At 47.2% G+C, this 24,612-nt stretch overlaps 1 protein-coding gene across 3 annotated transcripts in view; it reads left to right on the forward strand.

Annotated features, from left to right (window-relative positions):
• Positions 1-24,612, forward strand: part of ADAM19 (ADAM metallopeptidase domain 19) — an 84,903-nt gene that overhangs the window by 57,448 nt on the left and 2,843 nt on the right. For all 3 annotated transcript variants that reach the window (XM_057730131.1, XM_057730139.1, XM_057730121.1), the window contains exons 9-21: positions 661-827; positions 2,760-2,844; positions 3,534-3,673; positions 5,406-5,583; positions 8,483-8,572; positions 11,073-11,268; positions 12,549-12,657; positions 13,860-14,064; positions 14,821-14,898; positions 15,012-15,120; positions 16,137-16,281; positions 17,117-17,201; positions 17,797-18,015. In XM_057730131.1, the coding sequence (XP_057586114.1) occupies positions 661-827; positions 2,760-2,844; positions 3,534-3,673; positions 5,406-5,583; positions 8,483-8,572; positions 11,073-11,268; positions 12,549-12,657; positions 13,860-14,064; positions 14,821-14,898; positions 15,012-15,120; positions 16,137-16,281; positions 17,117-17,201; positions 17,797-18,015 (1,806 nt within the window). The remainder of the gene's footprint in view (positions 1-660; positions 828-2,759; positions 2,845-3,533; positions 3,674-5,405; positions 5,584-8,482; positions 8,573-11,072; positions 11,269-12,548; positions 12,658-13,859; positions 14,065-14,820; positions 14,899-15,011; positions 15,121-16,136; positions 16,282-17,116; positions 17,202-17,796; positions 18,016-24,612) is intronic.

Consider the following 24,612-nt stretch of genomic DNA (forward strand, 5'->3'; position numbering starts at 1 on the left):
ACCACAATGAGGAGCCCTGCACCACGATGAAGAGTAGCCCCCGCTCACCACAACTAGAGAAAGCCTGTGTGCAGCAATGAAGACCTACCACAGCCAATTAAATAAATAAATAAATAAATATCCATATGTAAGAGAACTTTTTAGAGATGCATGAAAATGATAAGAGCCATGTAAGGAATTGGGAGGGATGGAAGGGATAATTGAAACCAGATACCTGGGCCAAAGGTCCTTATTACAGGTAACAGCAGGGCTTAGCTTGCTTTGAGAGCTTTTTTCCTACTTGAAATGAAGTGTCCTCCTGTCTGTATTACTGATAGACTGAGCCCCACTTTAGGCTCATGTGCCACAATGCTGAGCCTTTCTCCGCATGAGAGCCCTGTGCATGTCTGAAAGCAACTCCGTGTCCCATCTCGGTCTTCATTTCTCTAAGCCACATCACCCCAGCTCTGCCACCAGAGGCAGAGCCTCTCTTAGGTGTGCTCCCCCCCCCCTTCTGAGAAATGAGAAGGGCAACACCTGTCCCCGCCTCCCCTTGGAGGCAGGGGCAGGTAGAGCAGAGGAATCTGGAATCTGTGCTCTGAGCACTGGGGCTGGGAAGGGGCTCATGATCTCAGGAGGTGCTGACAGATGATGCAGTGACTTTTCTGTGTGTGTTTTCAGTTTTACCGATCCTTGAATATCCGGATTGCCCTCGTGGGCTTGGAAGTGTGGACTCACGGGAACATGTGTGAAGTCTCGGAGAACCCGTACTCTACCCTCTGGTCGTTTCTTAGCTGGAGACGCAAGCTGCTCACCCGGAAGAACCACGACAATGCGCAGTTAATCACGTAAGTAGCCTTTTTCCGTATGTGTGGTCTTGGCCTCAGCTGCACAGCCCCTGCCTGCGTGGCGTGTGCCGTCCGTCCCCTTCTCCCCAGTGCGAAGTGTTGGCTGGACTGAAGCCATCTTGACTCTCCGGCCCAGGTCACCAAGTCTTCCTCAGGCATGTGCTCTGTACCCAGTATATCCAGGAAAATATTAAAAAGCCTGAGCCATAGCAATCCCAAGACGTGTTTACAACCCACATAAGAAAATTAGCCTTAGACGTATTTAGTTGAGTCTCTGAAACAATTGGGTGTGTGTTTGGGAAGTGACTGTTGGTCATGGCAGTGTTGAAGCAGACTTTCTAAGGGGCTCACCTTGATCTTCATGGCGCTTTGTTCTAGTATAGGAGTTAATTTCCCGAAGCAGGCACAGGAGAGGGGCCTCCTTGGCCTGTCCTTCACATCATTCCCAGGGGCTCAGTGCCAACTGCGAGATGGTCACAGTGCCAGATAGTGCAGGAATCATGTGTTTGGGGGCAGGGAGACCTGGGGGGAGAGGGCAGTTGTGTTGGAGTTTGTTCAATCCCGGAGAGAAGAGAACAGAAACTGGCGGGGGTCATGGGGGCCTGTGACAGCTCCCGTGGTGATTATCTAGTGTTTCTCAGTGTCGACTTCCAAATGTATTCCGAGGACGTTTCAACAAAAGGCACATACATAATAAAACTATTTTTTTCCTGTTGCCTAAATATCCCTCTAAAACAACAGTCATTTAAGCCTATTTTTTACTCTTTAAAAGAGACTGGGGAAATAGCTGTACCAAAAACCTGAGTGCTTACCTTATGGTGGCACATTTACCTAGGAAGAGTCTTTGGTTACCAGAACTTTGGCCTGATCTTTGAAAGCCTGGTGTCCTGCATTGGGCAAGACCTTGAATCCACTTTCCAGTAGGACTTCCTCAGAGCCATGTCTACGTTTTTCACATAACCAGCAGGGCATCATAGAGATTTGTATGTATTATTTTGCAGATTGTTTCTCTGAAGATAAATCTGCCTTGAATTCCACAAACATGTATTAAGCACGCACTGTGTTTCTGATGCTATGCTAAGTTCTGATGACCCCAGAATAAATTAGATGGTCTTGACTCTCTAAGATATCATGGTCTGAGTGAGAAGACAAACGCAGAGATATAAGAGCATGATGTAATGAATTTCCATGTAGATCCTTTAAATAAATTTCATGTTTGTAGCATGCAAGAAGACACTGGTATTTTATTCTTTCCTTTGCCCCCGCCCTGGATGTGTACAGCTGAGAAAAGTGTGTATCAGACTGGGGGAATGTAGCTGGCTGTTGGCAGATTGGGATCACAGTTGCAACACAAAGGCAGAAACAGCTCATCCCTGCACCCAGCTGCACTTTGTGAGGCCCCTGATGGGACACATCTGTTTCCTTGGCTCCAGAGTGATTCAGGAATGAAGCATCAGCCCCCACAGCTGCTGCCCGCCCCCCCCCCCAAAACACACACACACCACAGAGCTAGGGCTGTGGCAGGGGACCCTGGCAGCTGGCGGAAGTGGGCATGATTCACTTCAGCGTCAGAACCTGTGCCACCCTTCCCTCATCCTCACCCTCTGACCTCTTCCTCTGCAGCAGGAATGGGATGCAGCTTGTAAGCCCTGCCCATTTCCTTCCAGGGAATGGGGTTATGGGCATATTTTGGGAAGACGTGAACTTTTGCTCTCTCTTCTGTTTCTCTGGAGCAGTGAGGGAGTAGGTGAGAGGAAGTGAGAGGTGTGGTGACCAGGACATTGTCCAGTTGGCCTAGAATAGCGGGACCTCTCCCCTTGGGAATGATGTCAGCAGGGCCAAAGAATGCCATGACGGCCACCTGCTGTGGGGCACGTGGAAACAGCCCTCTCAGCTCCCGCCCCAGTCAGCCTCTCTCCTTCCCTCCTGTAGGGGCATGTCCTTTCATGGCACCACGATTGGCCTGGCTCCCCTCATGGCCATGTGCTCTGTGTACCAGTCTGGAGGAGTCAACATGGTGAGTATCAGCCAATATATTGATGCTGCAGAAGGTGGAAAACTGCCTCACAAAACAGGAGGTCATCTTCTAAAAAATAATTTTATATTAACTATTGCAGAGAAAAAAGAAGGTTGGGCATAAAGAAGGGCATTGTTTTAAATGAAGGCATTAAGCTCTAAGAGGTGGAGGTACTCAGGGGTGAATTTTCATTTATTGTCATTTATCTCCAATTTTCAAGCTTAGGAGAACCTTGAAGCAATTTCGTTAATCATACGTCACTAGACCTCTTATATGTTCCAGACCAGGGGCTGAGAAACTGTAAGATATAGCTGTAAGATAAAATGTTTTTTTATTTGAAGTCTTATGTTGTTATGTATATCTTTATGGAACAAGAGCCTGTCTCAAAGTCACAGTTAGGAAATTATTGCCTTCTTTTGAACGTCTCTCTGACTTTGTGACAGTATTTGGACTATTCGTTTCTGACCTGTGAAGTAGACAGCAAGGAGGCTACTGTCCATTTATCTGTCCACCCCTCCGTCCGCCTGTGTTTACTGCCCGAGTCAGCAGTGTCGTTAAGAGCACAGGCTTTACCGCCGAGCCTGTGCGCACAGCAGTTCTGTCTTCAGTGAGAGCTGTGAGGCTTGGCTGATGAAAAGGCGGGGCGACAGTGGGGAGCTGTCCTTGACCTGAATGCTCTCCCTGAGCAGGACCACTCAGAGAATGCCATCGGCGTGGCTGCCACCATGGCCCACGAGATGGGCCACAACTTCGGCATGAGCCACGATTCTGCGGACTGCTGCTCCGCCAGCGCGGCCGACGGAGGCTGCATCATGGCAGCCGCCACCGGGTGAGTGGGACAGGGGGGCGGGGGCGGGGAGGCGCGCAGAGCACCGCAGGCCAGTGTAGCCCACGTGTCGCTCCCGGCCCAGGCAGCCTCTGTTACGCTTCTAGCGGGGGCCTTGAAGAGGAAGGGGGTTTTGACAACAAAAGAGTTGGAAGAAGACCAAGAAAACAGATGTGTGGAAGGAGCATGGGTTTCTAGCAGGAAGTCTGGTGTGGTAGAACCTTAGATACATTTATTTTCTGTCTTGGGTGTCTTCAGCTGTAAAATTGGCCTTGACCACATGTATCTTTTCCACTTCATGAATTTTTGCCGGGGACCCGTTTATAACAGCCACAACCCTGAATCCCTCCATGTGAACGAAGGGTGATCGTGGCTGTTACGTCTCAGGCTTGACCGAAAGTGCTGATGTAGCCTCCAGAGCGAGGAAAAGGAAGGGGAGCGTGCACACCCTCCACAGTGACTCCTCGGGGAATTTACGGGCTGTGTTTACAAGCAGCAAAGACAGGGCAGCTCCATCTCCCTGTAGGTGGAAGGGGTCTTTAAACCAGAGCCTTTGAAAGAGAATTCTGGAGTTTCTTCAAGGACCTATATTCAGGGTCCAGACTCAGACAGCAGAGAGTACTGAATTGTTCTGAGACCCAAGTCACTCTTCAGAAGGCACCACTGGGGTGGGAGCTTGTGTTGCTCCTACCCCAAACCATTAGGGCCTGCTTATGCTTCTTAGGGAGTGGTGTTTCACTGTCTCCAAGAGGAGACGCAGCTTTCTTGGAGGTCCCGTGTCCAGTGTTTTCTCCTCACTTCTCGGAGAAAGTGACACACAAAGGATGATGTTGCTGTGCAGCAGGCAACTCCATGGGTCATCCTCAGATCCCTTTGAGCTCACTGTTAGGTCTACCCCTTTCTCTCTTAATCTAAAAAACGTATTTGTAGACAAATGGTTTGAGAGTTATATTAATTACTACTCCAATTTGTTTTTAAGCTGTTCACAAATTTTAGCAATTTAACAATTATTAGTAACAAATTCTTTGTGACATTGCTGGCAACTGAAGAAAACCCTCCAGTGTTTAACCTTTAGTTGGTTTAGAGAATTGGAATCAAGATAACTCTTCCGTTATAGACCCAAATTGTGGTACTGACCTGCTGCCAGGGAGTGTATAACTTTTGATCATTTTTCCCAATAGCGGGACCCAGGACCTTTCATACTCTTGTGATAAGGGCCCTGTGTTTGTGAATTAGCCGGTTGAGTTTGGAGTGCTGCCTGCATCCTTAGAACAGAGATCAGATCACTGGCCCAACAAAGAAATTAAACCCATGAACTTGGCCTTTTTTGGCCTGGTCTGCTGTACCAAGAAAATCTCCATCTAATATCAGCTTCAGGAAAAGTTTGGGTTGGCTGGAATTTTATGCAGCTCTAAAGCTCCAGAGACCTATTGTAACATACTAGTTATCCTTTATTTATTGCAACTCTTTCATGAAAAGAGCTGAAATTGTTGCTTCAGATTCTCAAATAAATCCTCCATGGAGAGTGAGGACAAAAAGCCTTATGGGGTGCTTAATACTTCTTAATTCTTAGAAAGTTAATGTACCGGTGATGTTCTGGGGGGCAGAATGTACGTTCATGGGACTACGGGGTCTGAGTCCAGCTGGAATCAGCCTCATGGGCAGCAGGATTGACGCTGTTCTGGCTGTTTGATGCTCAGACTCCCAGCTAATTCCAACCTTGTTCTTCTCCCAGGCACCCCTTTCCCAGAGTGTTCAATAGATGCAACAGGAGGGAGCTGGACAGGTATCTGCAGTCAGGTGGAGGGATGTGTCTCTCCAACATGCCGGACACCAGGACGCTGTATGGAGGCCGGAGATGTGGAAATGGGTACCTGGAAGATGGGGAAGAGTGTGACTGTGGGGAGGAGGAGGTAAGGTGTTGTACTGGTGCTAGTGGGCGGGGAAGAATTTGCATTGGCTTCAGATCTCAAGGTCAAAGAGAATGCGATTGAAAATTTAGTCATAGGCGTTTCCAGGGTACACATGGCTACCAAAGACCTCATCACAAATAAGATGTGGGGAGTAAGCCTTAAATATGGACAATTTCTGTAGACTCTCCCAGTCTGAAGTTGACACTATTTGTGTGCAAATTGTGGCATTCACCTTGTGAGCATCTGGTCTACCCAGAAACCGCAGTCTTTTACCAGTGGAGCTACAGATGGCTTCCTTGGCCCTCCAGCTGCACTGAATTTATTCTGAAGGCCATGCAGCCAGATATATGAACTTGAACTTGGGCCTTATGAGGATGCTTAAAATAAGCTCATGCTGTTTAGCCTGGAGAACAGGTGATTGAAAGGGGATGTAGGAAGTACTGTCAAGTCTGAAAGAAGCTTCTAGGAGGAAGAAGGAGCAGAACTCTTGGTGTACAAGCCCTTTCCTTCCTTCCGATCTTCAGAATGAGTGTGGTGGGTGTACAGCAGAGCTCTCTCACTTTTAACAGATGCTTGCTGTTCTGAAGAAAGCAGAACTGGATAGTTTCATATCTGTTTTTTGAAGGGTGAAAATGTGTATGTTAACATGCAAAACAATTTGTGGGAGAATACGAAAATATTCTGTGTATTCAGAATAAATCATGGGGGTGAGATTGAGAGTCTATACATTTGGGGAAAGACTATCTGATTTTATAATCTTCTCTATGGTTTGATTTTTTTTTTTTAATGCTAGCACGTAACTTTCATAATAAAACAAGAATTAGTTAGAGGCTCACCCCTGCATGACCATGAGTTCAGAGAGATCACACCAGACCCTTCAGAAAGGAGAGATCTGTATTATCACAGAGGGCCCAGTGGGGTTGAGAAGCAGTCTGAGTGGGCTTGGCCAGTTGGCTTATATTCAGAGTAGCTTCTCATTCAACAAATATTTACTGAATATGTGGTACTATGTCATGTGCCACAGATAAGAAAATAGATAGGTAGAAAAATAGACATGGTCCCTGTCCTAATGGAGTATATAGTCCAGTGGGGGAAACACACATTGACGAAATAATTGCAAAAATGTATTAATACATTTGGGATACCAAATTGTATGCTCTAAATATATGCAGTTTATTGTATGTTAACTGTATCTCAATTTTTAAAAAATGCATAAATACAGCTGTGGTAAGTGCTGGGAGGGCCAGTGGCATGATGTCAGGAGTGTATGTGATGTGAGGGGAGCTGCCCTACTCAGGTGGGAGTGTGACCTCTGACCCCACAGCCGGAGGCTGAGGTAGGTGTCAGCAAGGTGCACGAGGAGGGGAGGGCACATTTCAGCTAGAGGACAAACCATGCCGTGGGGTGGGAAGAAACATGGTGTGTTAGAAGGGAAGGAACACAGGTCTGCCTGGAGCTAGAGGACGAACCATGCCTTGGGGCGGGAAGAAACATGGTGTGTTAGAAGGGAAGGGGGAAGGGAAGGAACACAGGTCTGCCTGGAGCCCAGGGTGGTAGGAGATTCATGGAAAGAAAGTACCCTTGTTCCTTCTCTGAGGGGAAGATGGGTGGGTGAGTACCTGTCTTCAGGTGGCAGCATGTGTCTCTCCGACAAGCCAGACCTGACCAGTGATGGTTATGATGTGGTGACTAAGCACAGGGCTGCCCCACACTCGCCAGCCACTGGGCTTGTCTGAGCCGCGGTTTCCCCACGTGTGAAATGGGCATCATCGTGCCTTGTAATCCTGCAGGGAGGGACCCATGGATGGGCCTGTGACCATAGTAGGTGTGTGACAGGGACACTCAGAGTCACTGGGCATCTCGACATCTTTTTTTTTTTTAATTTTATTGGAGTATAGTTGATTTACAAGGTTGTGTTAGTTTCAGGTGTACAGCAAAGTGAATCAGTTATACATATACATATATCCACTCTTTTTTAGATTCTCTTCCCATATAGGCCATTACAGAGTATTGAGTAGAGTTCCCTGTGCTGTACAGTAGGTCCTTGTTAGTTATCTGTTTTATACATATAGTAGTTGTGTATATGTCAGTCCCAATCTCCCAATTTATTCCCCCCCTTACCCCCGGTAACGATAAATGTGTTTTCTACATCTGTAACTATTCCCGTTTTGTAGACAATCATCATCTTTTTAAATCTCATGCTGTATGTAAGCAAATCAGGACCTTCAGGGCAGGAAGGAAGAGAGGAGAGCATGGAACCCCTAGAGAAGGGTCCAGGCCAGCGAGGGTTGAGGAGGAGCAGGAGATGGCGAGAGAAGTCTGGGGAAGCAGGCCCGGGAGCTGACATAAACGGTTCAGGGCTTGTTCCAGCACACCCAGACTCCCGATGGCATCTTTTTATCAGATGGTAAGGCTTAGGAGTGTGGGGGGCAGAAAGAGCAGCAGTAGAAGACACGGTCTCTGATTGTTGTGTTGGGGATGAGAAAAATCACAAAATTTCCATATAATGTAATACGATGCTAAAAATCATGTTTTAGAAGAATCCATGATTACAAGGAGAAGTGGGCATATTATGCTCAGTTAAAAAGCAGTATCGATACTATGATTTTGTAAAATAAGTATGTCTGTGTATGTGTATAGGAAAATGCTTAGGAAAATACAGTCAAATAGGAGTTGTGTCTAAGTTGTGTGTTACTGGTGATTGTGCATGTGCTTTCTACAAATACACATTACCTTAATGATAAAGCTATAAAGTGATTTTTTGGTAGAGATTTCTCAGGGAGCTGGGGCTCCAGGGGCATGTGGGGCAGGGTAGGGGTGAAGGCCCTCACCTTGCCTGGTCTCCTGTCCCCCTGCCCCGCTGCCCCAGAGGCTCATGCCCTCCTTCTTGTCTCCCCAGGAATGTGATAACCCCTGCTGCAATGCCTCTAATTGCACCCTGAGAGAGGGGGCGGAGTGTGCCCATGGCTCCTGCTGTCACCAGTGTAAGGTAAGTGGCCCTTCCCCCCTGCCCAGGGTTCTGACCTGACAGTCCAAGGCTCTGCTGGGGGGTGACGGTCAGGATTCAGCCTCTCTCCCGGAGAAGCGTTGGCATCAAAGTTTCAGGAACATGGAGCTAGAAGGGGCCCTTGAAGAAAGTTTACTTTTTCCTATACTGAGCTTAATTGAGTTCAGATCATCCCAGAGGGCTGTGTATGCCTGCTGGAAGGTGGGAGATTTAAAAAAAAAAAAAAAAAAAAAAAAAGTGTCCTGAAAGAGTAGGCTTGATAGTATTTGGAGCTCATAACGATCTTCGTCACCATTTTGACCATCATTAATGGATTGCTTATTAGTGCCAGGCATGGTGCAGAGAATTTTATATGTGTCATCTCATTCAGTCTTTACAAAAGTCCCATGAGATGTATATTAATATCCTCGATTTAAGATGAGGAAACTGGGGCTCAGAGGGGATAAGTAGCTTCTCCAGGATCACACAGCCAGGAAGAGGCTGAACCAGGTTTACCTGACTCTGGAGCCCACGCTCTTAATATTAATATGGAAGATCACATCATTTTTACCACTAATATTACTATAGGTCTACAATCTCTTATCTACAATTCTGAAATTCAGAAACTTCTAAAAAATTGAAAAAAATATTTTAACTCATTTAGTGGCAGAATTTGACCTGAATTGACATGAGTCTAAATATAGTCTTAAAAAAAAAAATCACACTTAGAGTATTATATTTCATTGCAGACATATTAATGTGTTTGATTATAAAGTATAATCCTAGGCCTTACTGGTGGGTTATGTAACATACATATGTTATGTACATCTATGTAATGTACCTATGTATGTACATCTGTGTAATAGCTGCTTTCTAAAATCTGTAAAGTCTGAAGCCCATCTGTTCCCAGGGTTTTGGATAGGACTGTGGGCTGAGGGCTCATTATGTTCCACATATGGTTCAAATACTTTATTAGAACATTCCTCCTAGCATGACCTCGTAGCTGTAACCATGAGAGGGTTATCATCCTCACTTACGGGTGCCTGAACATAGGTCCCACTGCTGGTTAAGGAGCTGGGATTTGAACCCAGGCAGGCTGGCTCCAGGGTGGGTCCCCTTCCTCTCTATCCCGCTCTCAGGTGGAGAGATGCATCCTGAGGCCACCCTTGCACTGAGACTGTCAGCAAGCTGCTCAGCTGGCCTCTTCACACCTTCTTTCCTGGGAGGGCCTCGTGGGTGGGGTGGAGTCAGACATAGCTCTTCTTGCCTGGCTCAGGGGAACTCCCACGCTGTCTGGTTTGACTCTGGGACGGACCCAGCATCCTCCAGAGAGGCTGTGCTGGGTCAGGTCCTCAAGTCGCAGGCTAAGGCCTGAGAATGAGCATGGAGAGCACCCATCTCCTAGTCCCAGGATTTCAGCTTGGATCTTGGAAAGGAGTTCCTGGAGAGAACTGTGTGGGAAAAGAAGAGGCTTGAGGACTTCCCTGGTGGTCCAGCAATTAAGACTCTGTGCTCCTAATGCAGGGGGCCTGGGTTTGATCCCTGGTTAGGGAACTAGATCCTGTGTGCTGCAACTAAGACCCGGTGCAGCCAAATAAATAAATAATTTTTTTTTTTTTTTTTTAAAAAAAGAAAGAAAAGATGAGGCTTGATGTCTGAGACCTTCAGTTCAAGCCCTGTGTGTGATTTGGGGCAGCCTATTACCTTTCCAAGCCTAGGTTCTTTATTTGTAAGATGGGAAGAGTACTAGTAACACTGACCACCCAGGGAGGCTGGAAGACTCAGGTGGAAACTCAGTCTTTACCAGTTGCCCAAGGTGTGCTGTTGATCAGGTTATTTCATTTGCAGAATGAGACAAATAGCAGTCTCTAGCTCATGAATGTTGTGAGCCTCTCATGAGATGAGTGTGTGTAACACACTTAGCCGGGTGCTTGGCTCAGTAACAGGGATGGATTATTGCCAGAGTGCTTTGTAAATTCAAAGGTGTATGAATGCTAGTTTGTGTGTATGTGTGTGTATCTCTACATATATATTAGTAGGCTTGGCTCTTCTGCCACGTACTAACCATGAGACTTTGGAGACATTACTTAACCTCTTCTGCCTCGGTTTCATCATCTGTAAAATAGGGATAATTATATTACATAGGACTATCGTGAAAACTAAATGAAGTAATATTTGTACTGGGCACTGAAGTGAGAGCTCCACAAAGTAGCTGTTATTACTAAAGCACTTAGTAAACTAAATTATTGCCTGCTTATTCCTTACCTACTTCCTAAGACTGCTATGTAGAGTTAGCATTTGTGAAAACACCTTGGAACCCTAAGTCACTATTCAGATTAGGTGACTGATGGTGGTTTGCGCTAATGAGGTCATGTGAAAAGCACTCTGAAATGATGGTAATAGGAAATTGTGTTCCACGCCAGTGATGCGCATGAGCCCTTGCTGGGAGGGTGGAGGGCAGGTGGGAGATTGACTTTTTTTTCCCTCTCGTTCCTCGGCTCAGCTGCTGGCCCCTGGCACGTTGTGCCGTGAGCAGGCGCGGCAGTGCGACCTCCCGGAGTTCTGCACGGGCAAGTCCCCCCATTGCCCCACCAACTTCTACCAGATGGATGGCACCCCCTGCGAGGGCAGCCAGGCCTACTGCTACAACGGCATGTGCCTCACCTACCAGGAGCAGTGCCAGCAGCTGTGGGGTCCTGGTAAGGCTCTCCTGGGGGCAGCGGCCCTCCTCCGGCCCCACTGCTTCCTAGCCAGCCTCCCCCCCTCAGGCTCTCTGGGTTGCTTAGAATCCTTGGCTTTAAAACAGTATCTCCAGGGGTTACCTTTTCTCCTCCCCTTGCCTCAGGGTAGACTTTCAGGGAGAGGCAGTAGACAGTGTTCTTCCTAGTTCCTTGATGCTTTAAATTCTCAGAGTGGGTGAATGGATAAGAATAATCCAACAAAAATAGGCAGAGAATGGAGACAGAAAAGGAAATGTGAATGGCCCTTAAACTATGAGCAAATTACAACAACTATGGGATAGGATTTTTTTCATGTGTCATATTGGCAAAGACTGAAGAATGAATGTAATAACTTAATAATAATACTACTATAACTATAACAACAGTAACAATAATAATATAGTTGTGGAGGGTGTGGGGAAACAGAAAAGTATAATCCCAAGGGAAAGCAGTTTGGAGATACCGAAAATTTAAGTGCACCTGTCATTGGACCCATCCACACTGCTACTTAGGGATGTATATCCTACATTTGTACTTGTGAAGATAGACTGACAGTGATATTTATTGCAGCATTGTTAGTGATACCAATAACAACCGATAAATTCTTCAGTAGGGACCAATTAAAGTAATTCTGGTACATCCATATGTTGGGACATCATACAGCTGAATAAAAGGAGGCAGTTCTGTATGTACCAAATTAAAAAAAAATCATCTCTTGCGATACATTAAGTGAAAAATGCAAGATGCAGACCAGTGAATAGATGACGCTGCCACTCTTTATTAGACAGATTATCTCCAGAAGATACACAAGAATTGTATCTAGAAGGTAGAGATCTTTAGAAGATACACTATTAATTATGATTGCTTCTCCAGGTTGTAGGGAAGTAGGAACTGGAATGATTAGGTAGAAAAAATGGAAAGACATGCTTTATTCTTTAAAATGTTGTGCAGGTATTTATTACCTTTAGTAAAAAAAATGGGCTTCTTCATTAGAGAGAAGGCTTAGTACACAAACCTCCCACAGATGTAAAACCTCAATAAGGTATAAAGAACTGGTGTAAAATCTTTTTCTATGAGTAGGTCTTGAGGAGGTGGGAGTGGAATAACTGATAGGGGTAAAGAAAGAAAAGGCTGAATATTCCCTCCCCCCAAACTTTCTTAACCTTCTGATTTTGCCAAGGGCTAGCTCTGCCCTTTGGGGACTTCTGACTTCTACTAAAGTTGGCTAGCGTACTGATAAATGTTTCTTGCCCACCCAGGAGCCCGGCCTGCTCCTGATCTCTGCTTCGAGAAGGTGAATGTGGCAGGTGACACCTTTGGAAACTGTGGGAAGGACATGAATGGGAGACACAAGAAGTGCAGCATGAGGTGATGACCACAGGGCAGACCCCATGAGAAGAGAGTGACAAAGCAACTCCTGCTCTGTCCTCACTCCCACCCTCTTAGCAGCTTGGCTGGTCCCAAACTGGGCCTTTAAATAAATCTTTTCCAGGCCCTTTTGACAAGGTGCCATTTAGCCCTAGGGAAGTCAGAGGGAGGGAGTGGATGGCAATGCTTCCTAGAAAGCTGGTCAGACTTCCTTCTGGGATATTCTATAGTAGGGCAGGGCATCAGCCCCCTTGGGTCATTTCCACAGGGTACTAATTATACCCTCATTCACCCACCCATTCATGCATTTATTTCAACTATCCATCCGCTCACCCACCCATCCACTATCTATTGTGGGTTTACCATGTGCCAGATAGTGTGCTGAGTACATGGAACTTAACAATACAGTGTAATGATGGCAAGAGCCATGCAACCCAGTCTTAGTGGGTTGAGGTGGTTTCCCAAAGGAAGTTATGCTGAGCTGAGATCTGGAGAATTTATCCAGTTGAACAGGATGGGGAATGGTGCTGGTACACGGGAGAGTATCCCAGGCAGAGACGAGTGGAGAAAAACTCGTGGTAGGAAGAACTGATAACAATTTTGATATAGTTAAAAGTATAATGTTGGGGTGCAGCAGGGAGGGGCCTGCTGAGAAATGAGCCTGGATGGATAAGCAGAGACCAGATCATGAGAAGCCTTGAATCAAATGCATGGCTAGGGGAATTTGGACTTTGGCTTGAGAGCATTTTGGAAATTAGACTCCTATAGGGCAAGACTGGAGGCAGGGAGATCAGTTTCCTGGTGTCCAGGTGAGAGAGGATGGTGGTGTGAGTTAGAGTAGGAAGGAGGAAGTATGGGAAGTCGGGGATGACACCAGGCTTCTGGCTGCAGCACCTGGGAGCATGGGGATGCATAAGGGCGCAGGTTGCTCAGGTCAGGCAGTTGTCCTTGCAGTAAAGAGGACTTCCCAAGGCCAGCCCTCTGGCCTAGATCCGTGTGGGGATAAGGATCTAGCATTGTGTCCTTGGTCTAAGTCCACATGGGGTGTTTCCTGCTGAGTCCCTACAGCACACTCATTGCCCTTTTGCCTCTCCCCCATCCAAGACTGCTGTCCTGGTTGAGAAAGACTGAAGCTCTTTGGGGCCACAGCTCTTCGCCTGCCTCTGATTCCATCTCCTTCCCTCTTTCCCTCTCGGGCCCAGAGATGCCAAGTGTGGGAAGATCCAGTGTCAGAGTTCTGAGGCCCGGCCCCTAGAGTCCAATGCCGTGCCCATCGACACCACCATCATCATGAATGGGAGGCAGATCCGATGTCGGGGCACCCACGTCTACCGAGATCCCGAGGAGGAGGGTGACATGCTGGACCCAGGCCTGGTGATGACTGGGACCAAATGCGGCCATAACCACGTGAGTCCCTTCCTCCAGCCTCCCTCAGCCACCGGCCGCGTTGCAGAGGGCAGGGACTGAAGTGTGGATCTGGAGGGAGGATGCCTGAGCTCAAGTCCCAGCTTCCCCAACCTCTCTGGCCCCTTGGCTTGCTTCCTTTATAAAGCATGTCAGTAAAAGCAAGATCCACCCCATAGAATTGTTGTAAGGATTAAACGAGATAATCCCTGTAAACCATTTAGAAGGGCTGGCTATTATCGCTTTTGTCCTCAAAATTAATTAGCATATGAATTAAGAAGTGGACTAGACTAGGAGTCAGGGAAGCCTGAGGGAAATAATGGCAGCTGTCTCAGAGTTAACTATGAGAATGACGTTATAAAAAACATTTGAAGCACTTGGTATGGTACCTGGCACAAAGTGGCCACTGTGGTCATTATTTTTAAGTATATAATATTTAAATTAGTGCATAGTAATATACAATTAAGTAATTAACATATAACCAACATATAGTAATATAGAATGAAATAACACATATTTATTATATTTTTATAGTGTCTTATAATATTTGTTGTTTGCTCCCTAGTCACGTAAGTGATAGCAGAATTTAGGTAACTACCATCCTGTCCTTGACTTTTTAGTTTGTTTTTATTTTTCACTGTAATAACCTGAAGTAGGCTGCCTTTTTCAGGCCCATATGTTCTGAATGCAAAATCCCAGTCTCCTAATTGCCAACCAGTGTCCCTTCCATTGTACTGACCAGTTTCCTCCTCGTTACAGATTTGCTTCGAGGGGCAGTGCAGGAACACGTCGTTCTTCGAAACGGAAGGCTGTGGGAAGAAGTGCAATGGCCAAGGGGTATGCGTGCCTGGGGTTCTGGGGCTCCTCTGCCATGGTGTGCATGGGGGCCGGCCCGGTGGGAGGCCAGAGCTCTCCAGGGTGCTGATACCTCTGCCCTGCCCTCGCTGCAGGTCTGCAACAACAACCAGAACTGCCACTGCTTCCGGGGCTGGGCCCCGCCCTTCTGCAACACGCCGGGCCAAGGGGGCAGCATCGACAGCGGGCCCATGCCCCCTGAGAGTGAGTGCTCGGCCGACGTGGGCTTCTGCCCACCTTTGTGGGTGCCGTGGGGGCGGGTGGCATGATGCAGAGAGATGAGAGAAGAGGGGTCGAGTGGGAGGAGTGGCCCAGGCTAGCAGCCTGGTGTGGGACTCAGCTCAGCTGCTCTTCCTCTGTCCCTTCTGTTGAGGAGCATGGTCCTGCTTAGAAAGAGATTAAGACAGACCACAGGTTATTGAATAATCCCATTCTTTCTGGGGGACGCTGGTGGCAACTACCCCTTCTCAGCCACTTAAAAATAATCGTAAACCTAGGGCACATTATAGTGGCTCAGATCCCCTTGGATGAACAGAACTTTTGAACAAAGCTTAAAGTGAGGAACCAGACACTCAGAAAATGTTACCGTTTTTTAGTGGAAATCTCAGAGATTTTAGCTCTTTGGTTTCCGAGCTTTTTAAAAATAGCAGAGTACTTTTTTTTTTTTTGAGCAAAGTCTTTCAAGGAGGAAACCTCAATATATAAAACAGATAAAAGTAGTGTGTCACTGGTCTATATATATCTTGTACATTTAGATTTATAATTCATGAGAACGTTGAGGCAGTTTGGTGAAACCAAATGTGAAATTGTGGATTATGGGTGACAGTTCTAATTTTAGATCAATCTATACCTCTCAGTGTTTTGTGTTGGTTGCTTTGTGTCCAGGAAAATCATGATTCAGGCTGAAAGCTAGTGGTAAATAATAATACAGCTGAAACTCCTTGCCTTGAAAGAGACTCTCTTCAATTAAACAGAAGTGACTGGGGAAGCTTTGTCATGCGGTCTGTGCCAGGCAAGTTGACCTGGCTGTTTAAGCTAATATTAGTGGCTTCCCAGTGGTACATAATGTGTGGTTTTTATGATAGTTTTTACATTAAAATGAGTAATACAAAGTAAATGAAAATCAAATCTCTGAAGAGTATCAGGAATACATTATTTGAAGTCTGTTGCTGAATCTCAAACTGCTTCTAAGTCTTCCACTTGGGTTCTGTTTCTGGAAGGTGCTGGTCCTGTGGTAGCTGGCGTGTTTTCGGCTGTCTTTGTGCTGGTGGTCCTTACGCTGCTGTACCACTGCTGTAAACAGAACAACAAACTGGGCTACCTCAAGCCCTTAGCCCTGCCTTCCAAGTTGAGGCAACAGTTCAGGTATGATGGGGTGCTGTGAAGGTTTTGGGGTCCACTTGGGGATCACAAAGCTTTCCGTAAGCAGTGCCTGGTGAAAAATTTGTTGTTGCTGGGTCTGATTCAGGGAGGACCAATGTCAGGCACACGCCGCCCTCTCCCCCCCGCCACGCTCCTTGACTGTGGCAGACATTACTAGCTGATTTTTATTACAAGTACGCTCGACTGATCCTGGCCATCACTTGAGAATCCTTCTCAGCAGAATCCCCCCAACCAATTCAAGTTGGAATATGAAATGAAATGTATTTGCTTTTGTGTATCTAATTGATTTGCCCCCACTTTAAAGCCAGGAAACTGAGGAAACAGAGAAAAACTGACTAGCTCAAGTGAATCGCACGGTGGCTGGCCATCAAGACAAAAGTGATTTCTTTCCTAAGTGATTCATTCCTTTGGATATTGAAGACGTATAGTCTCTGAGTCCTCTATTAAATAATACTTTTTCCAGAGGGGATTTTAAATCCCAGGTCCTCCTGGAACGATGCCTGAGGGAGATTGGTTGATGGCTGGTGACGTCCTTGTCTTCTTGGGGGAGAAAGGTCTTAAAAGGGTGAAGAAAAGGTGCTGAGGAACACTGTCTGCTGTGTATGAGGCCCACTCTGTTTCCTTGGGAGTTTTCCATTGGCCACCGCCTGCATGCCTAGGGAGCTGAGGTTCAGGAGGACCCATCCTACTTCCACCAGCGCAGACTTGGGGAGGATTGAGCTGCTCAGTGGCCGTGTCTGGGTCGCAAGGATCTCAGGTACTCACCCTCGATGAACAACGCCCCCCTTCCTCTTCCTCTCTCCTTTCTCGTTCCTAGCTGTCCCTTCAGGGTGTCTCAGAACAGTGGAACTGGCCATGCCAACCCAACATTCAAGTTGCAGACGCCCCAGGGCAAGCGAAAGGTAAGGGCTTTGCACTGTGAACTTGGCTACTTTAACTTTGTCCGTCAGGACCCTGCTGGGTTTTCCTAAGTGCCTCTGTGGGCCCATGGGATTGGTGATAAATGACACTTTCTTGGCTTGATGGTCAGCTGGTTCTGCCATCCCCTGATGACTTTGAAGGTTGCATCTGACCTCTGGGATCCGAGGCCTCTGTTCACGCCAGCAAGACACACAAGGCCACCCCTGAGATTTTTTGTGTTTTGTTTTTTAAATTTTATTATTTATTTGGCTGTGTCAGGTCTTAGTTGTGGCATGTGGGATCTTCGTTGTGGTATTTGGGCTTCTCTTTAGTTGTGGCGCACAGGCTCCAGAACACGCGGGCTCAGTAGTTGCGGCACACAGGCTGTCTAGTTGTGGCACCTGGGCTCTAGAACACGCGGGCTTAGTTGCCCTGTGGCATGTGGGATCCTAGTTCCCCAACCAGGGATCCAACCCGCGTCCCTGCACTGCAGGAAGGATTCTTTACCACTGGACCACCAGGGAAGTCCCCAGCCCTGAGCTTTTAAGTGTATTAAGGGTTCCTGTGTCTCAGGTGTTCCTCGTCTTATGCATACAGGTGACCAACACCCCTGAAACCCTCCGGAAGCCCTCTCAGCCTCCTCCCCGGCCCCCTCCGGACTATCTGCATGGTGGGTCCCCACCTGCACCACTGCACCTCAGCAGGGCTGCTAGGAACTCCCCAGGGGCTGGACCCCCAGTAGAGAGGAAGGAATCATCCAGGAGGCCTCCCCCAAGCCGGCCAGTGCCTCCTGCACCAAAGTGCGTCCTCTCCCAGGTGAGTGGCTTCTCAGCAGCCCTGAGCCAGGAGCATTGCTTTTCAGGCCATCATTTGGGGAATGACGGAGGCTGGGAAGAGGGAGCTTGCTGAGTCATGGGATGGCTGCCTTTTCTGCATTCTGGTACATAGAGGGCACGCAGAGTGCGAGGGTGATGAGCAGGGGGAAATATCCTACAGAGGACTTCCTCCCTGGCTGGCCTCTTCTATGACAAGCCACTACCCACCTTCCACCCCACATGTTAATGTTCAGGTAATGTTTCAGTTCCCTATGGTCTTTTTCTCTGCTGTAGGCCTTTGCAAATGCTGTTTCCTCTGCCACATACGCTTCCCTTTGCATGGCCAGCTCCTGTTCATCGTTAGCTCTCCTCTTAGATGCCGTTTCCTCCAAGAAGCCTTCTCTGACCACCAAGCCTGAGTTTGGTGCCTCTGTACTTCTCTCATCAGAGTGCTTATTCCACCAAACTGTGCCTATCGGTATCTTGCACGAGTCAGGAGGTCTTACTGAGGGATGTACGGTGATGCCTTGCTCATCCAGGAGGCAGGTCAAGGGGCTGGGCCTCTGGGAGGGGTGAGCAGGGTCTGGGCTGTCCCCCCACCAGTGGTGTTCTTTGGAAGCAGAGCCGTCCTGCCCAGCAGTTTGTTCGCCCGGCGTCTCCGTGCTTTGAGGGCTCCAGCTCTACCTTCTGGCAGAAGTTCCCGTAGCACAGACCCAGGCGTTCCAGGGTGGTGGCCAGGCGTCGTGGCTTCTGGAGCCGCCCGTGTGGTCTGGGTGTGACTCCCTCAGGTGGGGTGGGGACTGGCCCATTTTCCTCCTGGGACTGCTGTTCCTGGGCATGGTCCAGAGGGCTGCATGGGGCCCAGGCCGTCTCTGCCCCTGAGGACCGTGGTTGGCTCTAGGTCCCAGGGGGCCCCTGGGACGTGGCAGTGTCATGGTTTAGCAGAGCCGAGAGCATCAGCTTTGGTTCCCTGATGATGCGGAAGCTGCTGCTCTCCCAGTTTTCTCATCTGGGGCAGACGTGGGATAGAAAATTCCATGCAGAAAGGGAAAGGAAAGACTGACAGGGAGAGACGAGGGAAGGAGAGAGGGAAAAGGGCAGGAGGAGTCTAGAGGAGAGAAAAGGAGACGGAGGGTGCGTCCGTCTCCTCGGACGGCCATACAAGATACCACAGGCCGGGTGGCTTAAACAACAGAAAGTTACTTTCTGACAGTTCCAGAGGCTGGAAATCCAGTAGGCTTGGTTTCTCCTGAGGCCTGTCTCCTTGGCTTGCAGATGACTGCATTCTCCCACGTCCTTATATGGTCCTTCCTTTGTGTATTGCACCCTGACGTCTCTGTGTGTCCACATTTCCTCTTATGAGGACGCCAATCAGATTGGATTAGGGCCCACTCTCACGGCCTCCTTTCAACATAATCACCTCTTTAAAGGCCTTGTCTCCAAATACAGTCACATTCTGAGGTACTGGGCGTAGAGTGGAAATATATGAATTTGGTGGGGGGGGGGGGGGAGGCACAGTTCAACCCGTAACAGAAGGAGAAAGGAGAAAAAGGGAGGAAGAGGGGAGAAAGCCGCCACGTGCAGGCAAGGGTGTGAGGGTGGAAGAGCGGTATAGGAGGGGGAGGGGCCAGTCTATCAGGACCGTTTGTCCTCAAAAACCCCACACTGGAGGCTCGTTCAGCGGAGGTGGTGTCAGCCTCACCCCAAGGTGCCGAGCAGTAGGTTGGGGGCGGGGGTGCCAGGGCAGTGGACTCCGGCTTGTGGGGAGAAAGCCTGGAGGCTCCATGTCCTGCCCTGACTCTCAGTCTCCCTGGCGGCTGCTGGCAGGAATCCAGAGCCCAGGAGGCCACCCAGCCAGTGGCAGGTATCCCAAAACACAGATCCCAAGCACGGCTTCTCCTGGGCCCCAGGCCCAGACAGGGGTTTCTCAAGGACGGGCAGCGGGAGGCAGCTGCTCTCAGGGCAGGCGGCAGAGATTAGATCTGGGCAGTCGCCCGCTTCCTCAGAACCATTCTAGGAAGAGAGTGTCTGCTGCCCTCATCTTCTGTGCTGGGCAGCTGTGTCTCACGGGGATGGAGGGGCTAGCCCATGGTGGCAGTTTATAAGTGGAGTAGCCAGGACTTGCACCCAGCGCTGACTCCAAACCCTCACCACTCCGTGTGTCAGGTCCTGGCTTAGGCCTTGGAGTCCAGAGCTGAGACACCTGCCCTGGAAGAATTCACCCTCTTCAGATCTCAGCACCACCACTTCCTAGCTTGGTGACGTGGACCACTCTGGAGGGGTGGAGGGTGACGTTTTCTAACCTCTTCTATTCTCTCTACAAATGTGTATGAACTTCTACTCTGTACCAGGCAGTGGTGAGCAAAGCAGATGCCATCTCTGCCTCTCAGACCTCGCAGCCTGATAGGTGTAGTCACAGAGGTTCAGTGTGTTTCGAAAGAGTTATGTGGGACTGGACCTAGACTGGGAAATCTGGGAAGGCTTCCCTGAGGAGGTGGCATTTGAGCTGAGACCTGGGGTGAGCAGGAGTTAGCAGGCTGTGAGGGGTGGGAGAGGTTCTTGGACCAGGGACCTGCTGGTTGAGACGCTTTGTGATGGAGAGAGCCTGCAGATGGAAGGAACTTCAAGGCAACTCCATTTGCCTGGGGCCCATGCAGCCATGATGAGAGGCTGGAAAGCCAGGAGAGGCCAGACTGTGCCATGGGCCTGGATTAGGAATTTTGTCTGCATTTGATGGGAACAGGGCAAGTGGTGGGGCATGGGTGACATCAGATTTGCCATCTATAGGGATCTTGCTTTGAGCTACATTTAGGCAAGAGGGAGGCACAGTACTTGACAGGGCACCCAGAGAGGCTTCTGAGGCTGTTAATCTTCTATTTTTAACCTGGGTAAGGATTACATAGGTGTGTTCGTTCTGATAATTCCTCTGGTTGTATATTTATGCTTCATGTTTTTTTAATGTATATTACATTTAAAAAATTAGTTTTAAAAAATGAAAGGCTCACTCTAGCAGCATTGTCATCAGAGGGATGAGACTGGGTGCGTGGGTTACACGTTTAAACGGTGTCCAGAGGAGAGGTGATGGTAGCTTGGAGCAGGAGGTGGCAGCGGTGACGGGGCGAAGCCAATGGGAGATGTGTAGAAGAGAAAATAGACAGGACGTGGGGAACAGTTGCTGATGAGGGCTGGGAGGGGATGGACTCCCCCTGCCCCGACACACACGCACACAACTGCCCAGTGTCTGGTGTGTGCGGCTTGGCTGATAGAGGTACAACCCCCTGAAGACAGGAGCAGTGGGCCAGAGTGCTGCAGGGGCTGTTTCTGCCTCTGGAAAGCTGGGTGAGGTGCCTGGTAGAGCCGAGCTGGGTCAACGCAGACGTGGCCTGTGGCACGACCCCGCTCTGGGAGGCCCAGTGTTGCCATGGGATGAGGCTCCTGCCCAGATCACCCCCCTGCCTACACAGACACACACACACACAGACACACACACACACACAGACACACACACACACACACGCTGTTCATTTTGCACAGCAAGCAGCCAAGGAAGCAAAGCATTTCCCCACTGCATCCTGACATCTGCACCCAGCTGTTGCTTCCCCGAGATGGTCTCTGTCCTGGCCTCCAGCAGCCGCTCCGATTTGGCAGCTGTCTGGGCTGGAAGGATGTGGGATTGCATTGTCCTTCGGGGAAGGGATGGAGCTGGACAACATGGCTCTTTGGTCACAAAAATCTGCTCTTTTTCATTTCTGTTCTCGCTTTTCTGCTGGCTGAGGCACTTCTTTCAGAAGATCTCTGATTTACTCCCATCCTCCCCCATGCTTGCCTTTTTGCCATTTTATGCTTGCTAGTGACCTCAGGATGGGGAATGATCCAGAACAGGAGGCACTAGAACTCTCATCTGTGGAATTGGCTTCTCTCTTGCACCCCACCAGCTTGTGGATCTGTGGGTGGTGGCATAGTCCATTCTTTGCCCCTTAAAATTGTTTTTTGATCAGAGAAGAAATATAGTTATTAAAAATTTTTTGACTAGTGCACAATTTCATTATTTTTTCAACTAATATGTATTGAATGCTTACTGCGTACTCTGGAAGCTTGAGCTGTATCACTGAATGAAACAGAAAAGGACCCCTGCCTCTGTTTCTGGTCGGGTGGGGGATGGAGAGGCAGAAAATAAAAAATAAGTTAGTTGTATAGTATGGTGGAATGGGATAAGTGATATATACCCAAAAAAAAAGTAGATTAGGATAAAGGGGTCTGGGAATGCTGAGTAGGGGGGTATTGTAATTTTTTAAAATTGAAGTGTACTTGGTTTACAGTATTGTGTTAGATTCTGGTGTATAGGAAAGTGATTCAGGGGTGTGTGTGTGTATGTGTGTATGTGTATGTATTCTTTTCCAGATTTTTTTCCATCATAGGTTATTACAAGATATTGAGTGTAGTTCCCTATGCTATAGAGTAGGACCTTGTTTATGTACTTTATATGTAGTAGTATGTATCTGTTAATTCCAAGGTCCTAACTTATCCCTCCCCCCAAGGCTTTCCCCTTTGGTAACCACAAGTTTTTCTTTGTCTGTAAGTCTGTTTCTGTTTTGTAAATAAGTTCACTTGTTTCATTTTTTAGATTCCACATGTAAGTGGTATCATATGATGCTTGTCTTTGTCTGACTTCACTTAGTATGACTAGCGCTAGGTCTAACCATGTGGCTACAAATGGCATTATTTCATTCTTTTCCATGGCTGAGTAATAGTTCTTTGTGTCACTTTCTTTATCCATTCACCTGTCAGTGGACACTTAGGTTGCTTCCGTGTCTTGGCTATTATACATAGTGCTGCTATGAACAGTGGGGTGCATGTGTCTTTTTGAATTAAGAGTTTTCTTTGGATGTATGCCCAGGATTAGGACTGCTGCATCATATGGTAACTCTGTTTTTAGTTTTTTAAGGACCCTCCATACTGTTTTCCATAGTAGCTGCACCAATTTACATTCTCACCAGCAGTGTAGGAGGGTTCCCTTTTCTCCACACCCTCTCCAGCATTTATTGTTTGTAGATTTTTTGTTGATGGTCATTCTGACTGGTGTGAGGTGATACCTCATTGTAGTTTTGATTTGTGTTTCTCTAATAATTAGTGATGTTGAGCATCTTTTCATGTGCCTTTTGGCCATCTGTATGTCTTCTTTGGAGAAATGTCTAGGTCTTATGCCCACTTTTTGATTGGGTTGTTTGTTTTTTGATATTGAGCTGTTTGAGTTGTTTGTAATATTTTGGGAATTAAGCCCTGTCAGTCTCCTCATTTGCAAATATTCTTTCCCATTTCATAGGCTGTCTTTCGTTTTGTTTATGGTTTCTGTTGCTGTGCAAAGGCTTGTAAGTTTGATTAGGTCCCATTTGTTTATTTTTACTTTTATTTTTTTTGCCTTAGGAGACTGACCTAAGAAATCATTGCTACAATTTATGTCAAAAAATGTTTTGCCTGTTCTCTTCTAGGAGTTTTATGGTATCACATCTTATATTTAAGACTTTAAGCCATTTTTAGTTTATTTTTGCATATGGTGTGAGAGTGTGTTCTAACTTCACTGATTTACATGTGGCTGTCTGACTTTTCCAGCACCACTTGCTGAAGAGACTTTTTTCCATTGTATATTTTTGCCTCCTTTGTTCAAGATTAGTTGATGGTAGGTGTGTGGGTTTATTTCTGAGCTCTCTAGTCTGTTCCCTTGATCCATATGTCTGGTTTTGTACCCATACCATGCTGTTTTGATTACTGTAGCTTTGTAGTATCGTCTGAAGTCTGGGAGGGTTATGCCTCCAGCTTTATTCTTTTTCCTCAGGATTGCTTTGGCAACTCTGGGTCTTTTGTGGTTCCATATAAATTTTATGATTATTTGTTCTAGTTCTGTGACAAATGTCATGGGTGATTTGATAGGGATTGCATTATATGTGTAGATTGCTTGGGGGCAGTATGGCCATTTTAACAGTATTAATTCTTCCAATCTAAAAGCATCTTTCCATTTCTTTGAATAATTTTCAGTTTCCTTTGTCAATGTTTTTATGGTTCTCAGCATATAAGTCACTTCCTTGGTCAGATTTATTCCTAAGTATTTTATTTTGGATGCAATTTTAAAAAGGAGTGTGTTTTACTTTCTCTTTCTGATATTTCATTATTAGTGTAAAGAAATGCAACAGATTTCTGTGTGTTAATTTTGTATCCTGTTACCTTGCTGAATTCATTTATCAGTTGTAGTAGTTTTTGTGTGGAGTCTTTAGGGTTTTCTATATATACTATCACATCATCTGTATATAATGACAGTTTAACGACTTCCTTTCCAATTTGGATACCTTTTATTTCTTGTCTGAGTGCTCTGGCTAGGACTTCTAATACTATGTTGAATAGAAGTCATGAGGGTGGGCATCATTGTCTTGTTCCAGATTTTAGCAGAAAGGCTTTCAGCTTTTCACTGTTGAGTATTATATTGGCAGTGGGTTTGTCGTAAATATCTTTTATTATGCTGAGATATGTTCCCTCTGTACTTACTTTGGTGAGAGTTCTTATCATGAATGGATCTTGAATTTTAGCAAATGCTTTTTCTGCATCT

This window comes from Hippopotamus amphibius, chromosome 1 (assembly GCF_030028045.1).
Source record: "Hippopotamus amphibius kiboko isolate mHipAmp2 chromosome 1, mHipAmp2.hap2, whole genome shotgun sequence".
Lineage (NCBI taxonomy): Eukaryota > Metazoa > Chordata > Mammalia > Artiodactyla > Hippopotamidae > Hippopotamus > Hippopotamus amphibius.